General features: G+C 44.3%; 1 protein-coding gene across 9 annotated transcripts in view; it reads left to right on the top strand.

Annotated features, from left to right (window-relative positions):
• ablim1b (actin binding LIM protein 1b) overlaps positions 1-15,161 on the top strand; it is a 406,574-nt gene that overhangs the window by 252,087 nt on the left and 139,326 nt on the right. For all 9 annotated transcript variants that reach the window (XM_063072018.1, XM_063072020.1, XM_063072015.1 and 6 more), the window contains 2 exons: positions 11,070-11,196; positions 12,776-12,869. In XM_063072018.1, coding sequence (XP_062928088.1) covers positions 11,070-11,196; positions 12,776-12,869 — 221 coding nt within the window. The remainder of the gene's footprint in view (positions 1-11,069; positions 11,197-12,775; positions 12,870-15,161) is intronic.

Genomic DNA, 15,161 nt, shown 5'->3' with positions numbered 1-15,161 from the left:
ATATACCGCTGGGTGTTGGGGAGTGGGGGGGTGAGGTGTGAGGAGTGGGTATATACCGCTGGGTGTTGGGGAGTGGGGGGGGTGAGGTGTGAGGAGTGGGTATATACCGCTGGGTGTTGGGGAGTGGGGGGGGTGAGGTGTGAGGAGTGGGTATATACCGCTGGGTGTTGGGGAGTGGGGGGGGTGAGGTGTGAGGAGTGGGTATATACCGCTGGGTGTTGGGGAGTGGGGGGGGTGAGGTGTGAGGAGTGGGTATATACCGCTGGGTGTTGGGGAGTGGGAGGGGTGAGGTGTGAGGAGTGGGTATATACCGCTGGGTGTTGGGGAGTGGGGGGGGTGAGGTGTGAGGAGTGGGTATATACCGCTGGGTGTTGGGGAGTGGGGGGGGTGAGGTGTGAGGAGTGGGTATATACCGCTGGGTGTTGGGGAGTGGGGGGGGTGAGGTGTGAGGAGTGGGTATATACCGCTGGGTGTTGGGGAGTGGGGGGGGTGAGGTGTGAGGAGTGGGTATATACCGCTGGGTGTTGGGGAGTGGGGGGGGTGAGGTGTGAGGAGTGGGTATATACCGCTGGGTGTTGGGGAGTGGGGGGGGTGAGGTGTGAGGAGTGGGTATATACCGCTGGGTGTTGGGGAGTGGGGGGGTGAGGTGTGAGGAGTGGGTATATACCGCTGGGTGTTGGGGAGTGGGGGGGTGAGGTGTGAGGAGTGGGTATATACCGCTGGGTGTTGGGGAGTGGGGGGGGTGAGGTGTGAGGAGTGGGTATAAACAGCTGGGTGTTGGGGAGTGGGGGGGTGAGGTGTGAGGAGTGGGTATATACCGCTGGGTGTTGGGGAGTGGGGGGGGTGAGGTGTGAGGAGTGGGTATATACCGCTGGGTGTTGGGGAGTGGGGGGGTGAGGTGTGAGGAGTGGGTATATACCGCTGGGTGTTGGGGAGTGGGGGGGGTGAGGTGTGAGGAGTGGGTATATACCGCTGGGTGTTGGGGAGTGGGGGGGGTGAGGTGTGAGGAGTGGGTATATACCGCTGGGTGTTGGGGAGTGGGGGGGGTGAGGTGTGAGGAGTGGGTATATACCGCTGGGTGTTGGGGAGTGGGGGGGGTGAGGTGTGAGGAGTGGGTATATACCGCTGGGTGTTGGGGAGTGGGGGGGGTGAGGTGTGAGGAGTGGGTATATACCGCTGGGTGTTGGGGAGTGGGGGGGGTGAGGTGTGAGGAGTGGGTATATACCGCTGGGTGTTGGGGAGTGGGGGGGGTGAGGTGTGAGGAGTGGGTATATACCGCTGGGTGTTGTTGGGGAGTGGGGGGGGTGAGGCACGAGGAGTGGGTACATACCGCTGGGTGTGGGTGGGGAGTGGGGGGGTTAAGGCACGAGGAGTGGGTATATATCGCTGGGTGTTGTTGGGGAGTGGGGGGGGTGAGGCACAAGGAGTGGGTATATACTGCTGGGTGTGGGGGGGGTGAGGTGTGAGGAGTGGGTATATACCGCTGGGTGTTGGTGGGGAGTCAGAGGACGGATAAAATGGAAGGGAGGTGTATCTACCACTGTGGAATATACTGCTGGGTGTTGGTGGGGGTGGGAGTGAGGCAGAAGGAGGGGTATATAGCATGGCATGTGGAGGGAGGGGTATATACCGCTGTGGAATATACTGCTGCGTGAGGGTGGGGAGTAAGGGGAGGGGTAAAGTGGAGGGAGGGGTATATACCGCTGTGGAATATACTGCTGGGTGTGGGTGTGGGTGGGGTGGGGGGGAGTGAGGTGGAAGGAATGGAAATACAAATGGAAACTAGCAATGAACTGGTAATTTTGGGGCTGGGAAAGACTGACCGGTGCAGTGCACAGGGATGGAGATACTATCCGGGTTTGCTACTGATATTGAGCTTGGTGGCAGAGGGTTTTCTGTGGATGTAGTCATTTTAAAATTTAAAATTAAATCAGCAAAGCCATGGCAGACGGAATATCTTTTAAGTGAGGAGCAGTTATAAGATGTTGGTGTTTGACAGACCTGGATGTTCAAGATTCAAGATTATTTATCACGTAAATATTGAAACATACAGTGAAATGAATCATTTGTATTAACAATCAACACACCCAAGCGCATGCTGATGGCAACCCACAAGTGTCACCACACATTCTGACGCCAGCATAGCATGTCCATAATGTTCGGCAGCACAATACTGAACACAACAAACAACACCAGCATCTCCAGCCCTGTTCCTACCTCCCTCTCAGCCACGCTGGAGACCTGCCCTTTAAACCCATGACAGGCCTGCGGCCTTCAGCCTTCAGCAGGCTTGTGCTCAGACTCAGGCTTGCGGAAACTGGGCTTTAACTTCCCTGGTAGACCCGCAGAGATTTGCAGACTCGGCCCCAGCCAACTTCAAGTTCGAGTCTCTGGCCTCAGTCCTCGACATCAGTCCCAGGGCACGCTGATCACTGAGCACTTGGCCAGGAACTCCAGGCTCGCCGATGATGGGACTCCAGATGCTATCAGAATCCGGTTTAGTATCACCAGCATATGTCACGAAATCTGTTGTTTTGTGGCAGCAGTACAATGCAATACATAATAATAGAAAAAATATAAACTATAATAAGAAATAGTTTTATAAAATTGTTAAATAAGTAGTGCAAAAACTGTTGAGGTAGTGTACATAGTGTAGTAGACATTGAGCTCTAGTCTTACTGATTCGCAAGCCCAGGGAGTCATTGAAACTCATTCCTCCTGCCCAAAGCGAACTGCAACAATTTGCAGACCAGCTTGTCCAACAAGCGGTTAAGAAGGTAAACAACATGTTGGCTTCATTGCAAGAGGATTAAGTAGTGCCCTAGTGAGACTATAAATGTGTAATCAGACCTCGCCTGAGGATTTGAGAGACGTTTTGCAAAAAAAAATCATTGGATGGATTCCTGGGCTTGATGGGTTTGTCGTGTGATGAGAGGTGACGCAGAGCAGGCTTATACTCTTGAGCTCGATGAAATGTTCAAGATTGGTTCACCAGATGTGCGGTTGATCCACACATCTGCTGAACCAATCTTGCTGGGTTTCTGAGAACGAGGCATAGCACCTCAAAATGAGGGGTTGGCTGTTCGGGACAGATGTGAGAGGACATGGGGGTGGGGAGCCATGCACACCCCCATTCTTACAACCTTCTACAGGAGAACCATCAAGAGTGTCCTGTCTGGCTGCATCATTGTGTGGTATGGAAGTTACAAGGCAAGAGACCACAAGACCCTGCCGAAGATAGTAAAAACCACCAAGAGGATCGCTGGGGTCTCCCTCCCCCCATGTGTGACATTTACTGGGAACATTGTATACAAAGGGCCCGAGGCATTGTTGAGGATCCCTGCCACCCATCCCACAAAACGGTTTGACACATAGCCATTTGGAAAGAGGTACAGGAGTATCAGGACGAGGGCTGCCAGACTGGGTAACAGGTTCTTACCTCAGGCTTTGAGACTAATGAATACCCAGCCACCACTGCAGTCTCATCAATAGGACAGTGAGCTATTTACTGTTCAGAATCAGAATCAGGTTTACATCACTGGCATATGTTGTGAAATTTGTTGTTATGCAAGAGCAGTACATTACAATGCAGAATAAAAGCTGTGAATTACAGTAAATATTAAAAAAGTTAAATAGCGTGAAAAGAAAGAAAAAAGAAGTAATGAGGCAGTGTTCATGCGTTCAATGTCGATTCAGAAATCTGATGGCAGAAGGGACGAAGCTGTTCCTGAATTGTTGAGTGCTTCAGGCTTCTGTACCTCCTTCCTGATGGTAGCAATGAGAAGAGGGCATGACCTGGGTGAAAAGGGTCCTTAATGATGGACGCCGCCTTTCTGAGGCATCGCTCCTTAAAGATGTCCTGGATGCTTGGGAGGCTGTTACCCACAATGGACAGACTGAGTTTACAAGTTTATGCAGCTTATTTCGATCCTGTGCTGTGCACCCCAAATCCCATATGATGTTCAACTGTGCTGCACACTACATGCATTTTGAACTATATTTTATTAACTTGTTATGGTAATATTTTGGTTTATGTGCTGTGTGTGAGATGTGTTTTGTGGGTGCATTGTGGTCCAGAGGAACGTTGTTCAGTTTGGTTGTATATATGTACAGTCAGATCAAAGTTCAAAGGACATTTATTATCAAAGTATGTATACATTACACAACCTTGAGATTCGTCACCTTACAGGCAACCACAAAACAAAGAAACCCAATAGAAAAAGAAAACCCATTAAGAAAAAGAAGACTGTCAAACACCCAGTGTGCAGAGAGGGAAAAAAACAAATCATACAAACAAAGAACGAAAGCAATGAATGCAATCAAACAGCATTCTGAACTGAAGTCCACAAAGAGAGTCCGTCCTGAGATCTTTAGTTCAGCGCAGAGCGGAGCAGCGCGCTGAACTGGCCTCAAGTCCTGACACCCTGACCTTTTCAATCCGGCCCGGCGTTAACAATCAACGTTAATTTGATCCTGATCTTGTCACCTGGAGAGTTCACTACCTTCCGGCACCATAGAGGCTGAACTGCTCCAGACAGATGTCCACTGAATAAAGGGATATGGTGTTGATGCAGGGAAGTGGTTCCGAGTGACAGAGCAGCTTTGAGGGGCTGAGTGGCCTGCTCTGCTTCTGACAATCAGCATCTGTGAGAAAAGTTGTTTATTCTTCCTCCTTCTATGCACGCTTTGAAAGGGAGAACACAACTACAGCGGTGAAGATCCCTGCTGCACCTAGTGACCCTGTGATCTCCGTCTCAGAGGCCAATGCTAGATTGTCTTTAAAGAGAGTGAACCCTCACAAGGCAGAAGGTCCCGATGGAGAACCTGGTAAGGCTCTGAAAACCTGTGCCAACCAACTAATGGGAATATTCAAGGACATTTTCAACCTCTCACTGGTACGGGCAGAAGTTCCCACTTGCTTCAAAAGGCAACAGTTATACCAGTGCCTAAGAAGAATAATGTGGGCTGCCTTAATGACTATCATCCAGTAGCACTCAGATGGACACTGATGAAATGCTTTGAGAGGTTATTGATGATGGAACCATTGTTGGTAGAATTTCAGGTGGTGACGAGAGGGCGTACAGGAGTGAGATATGCCAACTACTGTAGTGGAATGGTACCACAGCAACAACCTGGCACTCAACGTCAGTAAGACGAAAGAGCTGATTGTGGACTTCAGGAAGGGTAAGATGAAGGAACACATACCAATCCTCATAGAGGGATCAGAAGTGGAGAGAGTGAGCAGCTTCAAGTTCCTGGGTGTCAAGATCTCTGAGGATCTAACCTGGTCCTAACATATCGATGCAGTTATAAAGAAGGCAAGGCAGCGTCTATACTTCATTAGGAATCTGAAGAGATTTGGCATGTTGACAAATACACTCAAAAACTTTTCTAGTTATACTGTGGAGAGCATTCTGACAGGCTGCATCACTGTCTGGTATGGGGGAGGGGCTACCGCACAGGACCGAAAGAAGCTACAAAAGGTTGTAAATCTAGTCAGCTGCATCCTTGGTACTAGGCTACAAAGTATCCAGGACATTATTAAGGACCTCCAGCACCTAGGGCATGTCCTTTTCTCACTGTTACCATCAGGTAGGAGGTACAGAAGCCTGAAGGCACACACTCAGCGATTCAGGAACAGCTTCTTCCCCTTTGCCACCCAATTCTTAAATGGACATTGAGTCTTTGGACACTACCTCACTTTTTTTTAATATTCAGTATTTCTATTTTTGCATGTTTTAAAACATCTATTCAATATACATAATTGATTTACTTATTATTATGTTTTGTTTTACTTATTATTATTATTGTTTTTCTCTCTTTGCTAGATTATGTATTGCATTGAACTGCTGCTGCTAAGTTAACAAATTTCACGTCACGTGCCAGTGATGATAAACCTGATTCTGATTCTGATTCCTGGGATAGACTGGATTCTGGTATACAGATCATCAGCAAGAAAATACATAGATAAAGCTTTGGGATCTGTCAGAAGGTCTAGGCCATGCTAGGTTTAGTGTGCATGAGTGCGTGTGTACTTGTGAGTGTGTGTGTGTGTGTGTGTGTGTGTGTGCACGTGCGCGTGTGTCTGTGTGTGTGTACTTGTGAGTGTGTGTCTGTGTGTGTGTGCATATGTGTGCGTTTGTGTGTGTGCACGTGTATGTTTGCGTGCGCATGTTTGTGTGTGTGTTTGTGTGTGCATGTGTGTGCGCGTGCATCTGAGTGTGTATGCACATGTGTGCGTGCGTGCGTACGTCTGTGTGTGTGTGTATGTGTGTGTGTCTGTCTGTCTCTCTCTCTCGGTCATAGATATGCTGCGTGGTAACAGGTCCTTCAGCCCACCTAGTCTCTGCTGTTCATCAGATGGCCATTTAAATTATTTACAGATACAGCGTGGAATGGGTCCTTCCGGCCCTTCGAGCCACACTGCCCAGCGACCCTACAACCCCGATTTAACCCTAAACTTCATGGGACAATTTACAATGACCAATTAACCTGCCAGCTGGTTTGTCTTTAGACTATTGGAGGAAATCGGAGCACCTGGAGGAAACTCATAAAGCTATGGGGAGAACGTACAAGCTCTTCACAGCTTTTAAATACATTGTTGAATTTCTTCAGGCTGATATTGAGGTGATCTTTGAAATGTTTCTTTTGGCCACCAGGGGCTCACTGACCTCCCTTCAACTGGTAGTAAAGGATCTGTTAGGGGAGACGTGATTTAGGCATCTGGATGATATAACCTGTCTGCCGGAGTTGGTGTCTCTTTATCGTGGTGAAGATGCTGTTCATGTTGGCCTCCTCCAGTACTCTGGTGACAGTGTGTCTGTCCTGCCTGCCGACCCTCAAAATCTTTCCTCAGGTTCATTGGTATTACAGATACCTGAAAGTCATCTCAGTTACAGTTCCACACAGGAACAGCAACTGAAAGCACTGTTGTAGTTTGATGACCCACCTCTGTTGTGTTTAACAGATCTTGTAATTCATGACTGCCATCTAGTGTTCGATTGTCAGAGCCGGCTAGATGTGAAGAATCCTCTGGCTGCAAATTAAATCTCTCTCAGGCTGTACAACAAGTGCTTTGAAAGTGGGTGTTACCTGGAAAATTGAGTTTCTGATATGAGGAAAGCTGCTAAATTCTGCTGTTTGGCTAAGAAATTCTTATATTCAACGTCCAGACCAAAAGTCAAATGTATTGGGCAGTGGGAAGTACAAACCAGCAGTTCTTTGAAAATGCCTGTACTGTTGGCTAGGTAATAAGAGATGTATTGTTTCTTCACTTTAAGTTTGCCCTGGAAATCCTTCCTGTGGTTCTTGGAGCTGAATAGTGGCTATCAGCGGGATGGATGAGTTTTGCCATTTCGGACTGGTGTACCCAATTAAACCCCAAGCTGCCATTTTCCATATTCCTTGCTGTGTTGATTAACGTGGTTATACGATAATCTGTGAATTTTTTGACATCACATATTATTCTGAATATCTGATTGTCTTGAAACAATAACAACTACTCTCTCAATGTCAGCAAGACCAAGGAGCTGATCATTGACTTTAGGAGGAGGAAGCTGGAGGTCCACGAACCAGGCCTCCTCTGGGGATCATCGGGCCATAAGGCATGGGAACAGAATTAGGCCATTCAACCTGTCAAATCTGCTCTGCCATATCTTTAGTGGTGGAGAGCATCAGGAACTTTCCGTGATTCTATTGTGTTTCTTGTATTTACTGTGAATGCTCACAAGAAAAATAAACTCAGGGTTGTAATAGTGAAATACAGTGCCCTTAAGAAGTATTAACCCCCCCCCCCTTGGAAGTTTTCATGTTTTATAACAGCGAATCACAGTGGATTTAATTTGACTTTTTTAACACGATCAACATGAAAAGACTGTTTCGTGTGGAAGTGAAAGCAAGTTTCTACAAATTGGTCTGATTTTATTACAATTATTCATTACAAAATAATTGATTGCATAATTGTTCACCCCCTTCAAGTCAGTATTTAGTTGATGCACCTTTGGCAGCAATTACAGCTTGAGTCTGTGTGGATAGGTCTCTATCAGCTTTCCACATCTGGACACTACAATTTTTCCCCATTCTTCTTTGCAAAACTGCTCAGGCTCTATCAGGTTGCAAATACAGAATACTACATTCAAAACAACTCCCAAAAAGCTGGAGAAACTCCACAACATCGTTAAAACATGCTTGAATGTATTCATGTGACACCATGCCAATTAACACTTCAGCCAAATTCTGCCACACTTCAATACTTTTTTCTTGTAATTCTTCCTGCAACTTAATAGGAATACATCATTCCATCCTCCTGTTCCCACGGGATTACAATTATAGGAGGGACAGGAAATAGTCGATCTTGAACTGTGGGCTCTGAGGTCCTAATTGGTGTGTGTTCATTAATTAACCTGGATCTGGACATCAGTTGTTCTGAGTTTGTTGGTAAGCACTACATTTGGTTCTTGCCTCCTTGAGAAAGAGTACTGCACAGATGAAAAAGCACAAAACCCAATAATTTACTGACTATAGTTCTCTGAGGAATAAAATGTTTGTAAGTGAGACTAGGAAGCTGACAAAAATAGCTCTACTCCTGTGTAGAACTAGTATCAAATTATCAGAATTAAAAGGCTGATTCTTGCCTGTGTATAAATATAGAAGTAATCAAAGCAAAGCTTTTTGTAGAGTTAGTTTATTACTGCTCTTGGTATCTCCGCCTTTGATTCAAAAATCACATTTGTTTGATATACAGGTGTCCCCCACTTTTCGAACGTTCACTTTACGAAACCTCACTGTTACGAAAGACCTACATTAGTACTCTATTTTCGCTTTCAGAAGGTGTTTTCACTGTTACGAAAAAAAATTCAGCGCGCGATAAAAGGCAGCGCACCCCGAGCAGCCACTCTCCCCCGGATTCTCGCCGGCATTGCTTAAACACGAGCCTGTGAGCAGCCGTTTGCAAGATGAGTTCTAAGGTATCGGAAAAGCATGAAAGAGCTCGTAAGGGTGTTACACTTACGGTAAAACTAGACATAATTAAGCATTTTGATCGTGGTGAACGAAGTAAGGACAACGTGAGTTTGGCTTGTGGAAGCTGACGAACATGATGTTGAAGAGGTTTTGACATCCCATCACCAAGAACTGACAGATGAAGAGCTGATGCAATTAGAAGAAAAAAGGATAACAATCGAAACCAAATGAGTAATGATAAAGTACGACTTTGATTTTGAAAGGATACATCGGTTTAGGGGATATTTGCAGGATGGTTTGAGTCCTTATTAAAGAACTGTGTGATAGAAAAATGTGCGAGGCTCAGCAGTCAAGCAAGCCTTCCACATCAGCCACAGCAGACGACGAACCTTGACCTTCGACATCAAGGCAGGCAGAGATAGAAGAAGATGAGCTGCCTGCTCTAATGGAAACAGACGACGATGAGATGACACCCCAATGTCCCACCACCCCAACCCCCAGGCCACGGACAGATACCGATTCGCAGAAAATGCAACGGTAGCCGGGACGCACACAGCACATCTTTAAGAAAAAAGCCAAAATAAACATGCTAATTAATTAGGTTCCACCGACACATAATTGTCAGCCCAGATCAGAGACGACGCAATCGGAAATCGGCACTCATCTGGGATGACAATTACGGGCGGCACCTAATTAATTAGCATGTTTATTTCGGCTTTTTTCTTAAAGATGTGCTGTGTGCCTCCCAGCTACCGCTGGACCCCTGCGTGCTTCGTGGCAATGTATCGCTCGGCGGCCTGGAGGGTGGGGGGGGGGCCACTGCACCACTCAAGCTCCGACTCAGCCTAACACACCATCATCAGTGTGCTCGACGCTGTCTTCCCGATTCCCATAAGTGATACTACACTGTACATACATTATTTCTACTTTATATCGGCTGTGTATTTTTACGTGTTATTTGGTATGATTTGGCAGCTTCATAGCTTAAAGGTTACTGGAGAGCGCTTGCGCGTGTTTTTGCCAACAGCACTTGCGTGAGATTTTCTGCCGACAGCGCTTGCGTGAGATTTTCGCTACGGAGAACAGTTCAGTAATGATTGTGGAAAAGTATTTCTACTTTATATAGGCTGTGTATTTATCATATCATTCCTGCTTTTACTATATGTTACTGTTAATTTTAGGTTTTATGTGTTATTTGGCATGATTTGGTAGGTTATTTTTGGGTCTGCGAATGTTCACAAAATTTTCCCATATAAAATGGTAATTGCTTCTTTGCTTTACAATATTTCGGCTTACGAACCGTTTCATAGGAACGCGCTACCTTCGGATGGTGGGGGAAACCTGTATGCTTCTGGAAACTATTTTTGTCAGCATCCCTTTATTTTTTTTCAGCTGCACAGACCAATCATTGCTAAATGCTTTTTTCTGTAATATATATGTTGCAACATTGGCAGTCAGTGGGCCAGTGGTTTATTAACAAAGAGCTACTGACTTCCATTCTGTGTTTATTGTTACAATTTTTAGCAGTATTGTAACTTTAAACACTCTCAGTCTTTCATTTATTAATTAATTGAATCAATGTGCATTGCTTATTTAAAAGTTGCACCACCCCAGATGGGACTTGAACCCACAATCCCTGGTTTAGGAGCAACATTCCCTCTGATTTTTTTTGTACAGTAGCATGAACCAATCATTGCTGTGAGTAGGAAATGCTTACACAGCCTGAAAACTGTATGGCACATTATAGAAAAGAAAATTCCAGCTAAGTAGCAACAAAGGGGTGGCGTGGTAACTTTACAGTCCCTGCGAACTGGGTTCAAATCCCACTGCTACCTGTAGGAGTTTGTACGATCTGTCTGTGACTATGTGAGTTTTCTCCGGGTGTTCCTGTTTTCTTCAACTGTCCAAAGTTGGATTAAATGGGGGATTGCTGGGCAGCGCAGCTTGAAGGGCTGGAAGGACCCTGCGCGGTATCTAAATAAATATGCACAGGCACATTTCAGCTACTGCGAGGCCACGCACCTGCACAGCTTAGAGGGAGCAGTGGCTTAGGAAGCTAATGATTTTCATTGTTTATATTTCTTACATGGATTCCTTTCTGTTTTCAGATTGTGCCGGCTGTGGCAGAGATATTAAAAATGGACAAGCCTTACTGGCTCTCGAACATCAGTGGCACCTAGGGTGTTTCAAGTGCAAGTCTTGTGGGAAAGTCCTCACTGGAGAGTACATCAGCAAGTAAGTGCAAATCACACACTTTGCTAAAAGGCCCAGAGTGCCATAGTGAACTTGTTTTATCCTATTTTGAAGCTTAATGCAACATAACACTGGCATTAATTGAATCTGGGGGAACTGATATTAGGAGTTCCTCAAACACGAGGAAATTTGCAAATGTTGGAATTTCAAGCAACACACATGAAAGTTGCTGGTGAACGCAGGAGGCCAGGCAGCATCTCTAGGAAGAGGTACAGTTGACGTTTTGGGCCGAGACCCTTCGTCAGGACCAACCCTTCGTTAGTCCTGACGAAGGGTCTCGGCCTAAAATGTCGACTGTACCTCTTCCTATAGATGCTGCCTGGCCTGCTGCGTTCACCAGCAACTTTTATGTGTGTTGTTATTAGTTCCTCCTGCATTTTGTCTGCGTTGCTCTGGACTTGCAGCATCTGCAGAATCTCTTGTGTTTAGAAATATCAATATCATGTTGAAAATAAAGAAGTAAAATACAGTATTACACAGTACTGTTAAATACCGCAGCAAACTATGTAAATAAATTGCTGAAAAAGCTGTGTAAATCAGCAAGTGATTGTGAAACAGTTAACGTTTCAGGTAAAATTATTACCAGAGAACATGTATATCACCATATACAATCCTGCGATTCATTTCCGTGTGGGCTCACTCAGTAAACCCATAGAATAGTAACCATAACAATGTCGATGAAAGACTGCACTGTCAGCTGTTCAATCAGAGTGCAAAAGACGACAAACTGTGCAAATACAAAAATAAAGAAATAATAATAATAAATAAATAAGCAATAAATATTGAGAACAAGAGATGAAGAGCCCTTGAAAGTGAGTCCATAGATTGTTAGAACAGTTCAGTGATGGGACGAATGAAGTTGAGTGAAGTTAGCCGCTTTGGTTCAAGAGCCTGGTGGTTGAGGGGTAATATCTTTTTTTCAGAATTGAGAGCAGTTAAAGATAAATTTAACATGCAGAAGAGGAAATGGAAGATTTGTAATGAAATGGAATGCATAGCAGGTAAAATGAAAGAAAAAAAAGACAATTGAGCAAGGCAAAAATCGATGGTAATGGGACAAGTAAAGAAACAAAACACTGGACTGTGTGACATAAGTGAGTGTAACACAATGTTTCACAGAATCTGTTAAACTTTATAATGAACTTGGAATTCTGTAATGTTCTATGTTTTTCTAAAATATAAGGTGCTGTTTCTCAAGATTATTTTAAACTCTTGAAGTGGGGTTAATATGCAGCAATGGGTTATTATGTGACTTTTATATATTGATCTGGTGTAAATATTTAGAAGAGTCTATCACTGATTAATTTGTAAAATATGGCAGCTTGCTTAGTAGAATTGAATTGGATTTTAGTTTCAGGTTTTCAACATTATCCTCAATGTTATATGATGAACATATGCAGTACATTGCTAGCATACTCTGGTCTCCAAACCATCTGTTAATCTTTTGTATCCAATACCAAGTTTAATTTTGGTTTAAATTTGTGAGCTTAGTTATGAAGTATTTCTTTGCAAAGTTGTTCTTATTCCTCCTTTCTTCCTTCTGTCCATAAATCTCCGACAGAGATGGTGCTCCTTATTGCGAAATGGATTATCAGAATCTCTTTGGTGTGAAATGTGAAGAGTGTGACAAATTCATCACAGGAAAGGTCTTGGAGGTATGTGAATGGCAACTCCTTAATAAAAGTTAGTGGTTTTGCTGTGAACATATGTTCTTCACGTAAATCACGACCAAGTGAGGTCAAATTCTGCATTCTATTAAATTGGAGGTGTTTTGGTTCAAACATTTTTCTAGATTCACTAACCAACTTGCACCAAACCCTTTCATACATCACTCATGTACTTGTGGACAATTATTAAACGATATCTTAATTTTGCTCTTAAGATCCCAATTTTCTGAACTCTCCTTACATGTTTCCTTGATCGCTTCCAGTTCTATAACTCTCTCGCAAGCACTTACACACTCTAATTCTGGCAATTCCTCCATTCCCAAAGCTATCGTCATCTTGCCTTTAGCTACTGAGGGCCTAGGCTATGAACTTCCCTCCCGAATCCTCCTCTCCCTCTTGCCTCTCTTGAAGATGCCTTATAAAACTGGAAATCTTCCTTTTTGAAAAAACGGTAAAATCTGGACATCTAAAACAAAGCTAACCAATTCACAAAACACCAGGCAGTTGTGTGATGTTCCGGATTGGCTCCCTTTCTGACTTGCTGTCTATTTCGATCTTTTACAGTGTTTGATGTGTTTTACCAATGGATTAAACAATAGGTTCTGGATGTACGCAAGCAAAACCTGACATTTAAACAACTGAGGGTTATTTAACCCCTCTATATGATCCACTTGAAGCAAATAATCTACAGGATCGAATGAGTTGCTACTAATTCCTGAGAACTTTATTTAATGATGGTAAATATTTTAGCCTGGATTTTCAGAATCAGGTTTAATATCACTGGCATATGTTGTGAAATTTGTTAGTATTGTGGCCAGTGCCCATGATGGAGCTGACTCAGTTTACGACTTTCTGCAGCTTATTTCAATCCTGTGCAATACCCCACCTCCATACCAGTCGATGATGCTGCCAGTTAGAATGCTCTTCATGGTACATCTATAAAAATTTGCAGGTGTCTTTGGTGAAATACTAAAACTCCTCAAACTCCTAATGAAATATAGCTGTTGACGTGCCACCTTAGTAACTGCATCGATATGTTGGGCGCAGGATGGATTGTAATACGTTAAAACAGAAAATGAAGACAGGAACAGAGTGATGAGCCAGTGATGTTAATGCTACATGTAGTTTATAGGTCAGACTGATTGAAGGGACATTTTGATTTTGATGGATTAAAATGAGTCATTGAACCTCAAAGAAACTCACAGCGTAAAGTGCCTCGAGATATTTTATGATAAAAATCTCTGTGATGGTTTGGCTGGCAGTGAGGGTGCTGTAAAAACACGGCTGAAGTGTTCTCACATTTAGATTCACAGGGATTTAGTTTGCTTCAGGCTGAAATACTTGGAACAACATGAGGATGAAATTATTATTACCAATTGCACAAAATGCACTCAGCCTGAATCAGCAGCCCACTTTCTGTTGACTTCATATAAATAAATAATGAGATAGCAAGCGTTGCTATGTGAAAAGGCCAAATAACAACTGCAAACTAGGCCCCGGACCTCAGCAGTTATTTCACCAGCTGTTAAAAGGTTGTTGTGAATATTCTGGTGTGTTTGTTCTGCTTTTATCGATCCTGTGGTTGAATAAAGGTTTCGCTGTTACCTGTCCCCATCCCAGCATCACCCCTGCTGGAACATTCAGGGCAGAACAGCTGGCCAGCTGGTTCCCTCGCAGCGCCAGTTAACCCGGTTCAGTGCCGACCTCTGGTGCTGTCAGCGTGCAGTTTGCTTGTTCTCCCCGTGACAGCACAGGTTTTCACTGAGTGATCCCATTTCACCTTACCTCCCAACGACGTGCAGGCTGATCTCTCACAGCCTACTGCCTTGTGTGTGTACGTCAGTGGTTGTTAGGGTTGCCAATTTTCTCAGTCCCAAATAAAGGACAAAAGTACCAGTCAAATACAGGACACTTGTGTTTACCCCGAGAAAGACTACCATGACCATGAAGCCTTGCGCAGGCGCCTGTGTGCACATGCGTGACGTGCGCATACTTGACGTGCGCATGAGTGTACGTGCCAATTTTTTTCTACAAATTGGTTTTGGCTTAATATTCCTGATTCTGATACACTGTACATACATTAATTCTACTTTATATAGGCTGTGTATTTATCATATTATTCCTGCTTTTATTATATGTTGGTGTTATTTTAGGTTTTATGTGTTATTGGTATGATTTGGTAGGTTATTTTTTGGGTTTGGGAACGCTCAAAAAATTTTCCTATATAAATTAATGGTAATTGCTTCTGCGCTTTACACCATTTCGGCTTACGAACGGTTT

The sequence above is a fragment of the Mobula hypostoma genome, chromosome 19 (genome assembly GCF_963921235.1).
Source record: "Mobula hypostoma chromosome 19, sMobHyp1.1, whole genome shotgun sequence".
Classification (NCBI taxonomy): Eukaryota; Metazoa; Chordata; class Chondrichthyes; order Myliobatiformes; family Myliobatidae; genus Mobula; species Mobula hypostoma.
Note: the sequence above shows the minus strand (reverse complement) of the source record. Positions and strands in the feature narration are given on the sequence as shown.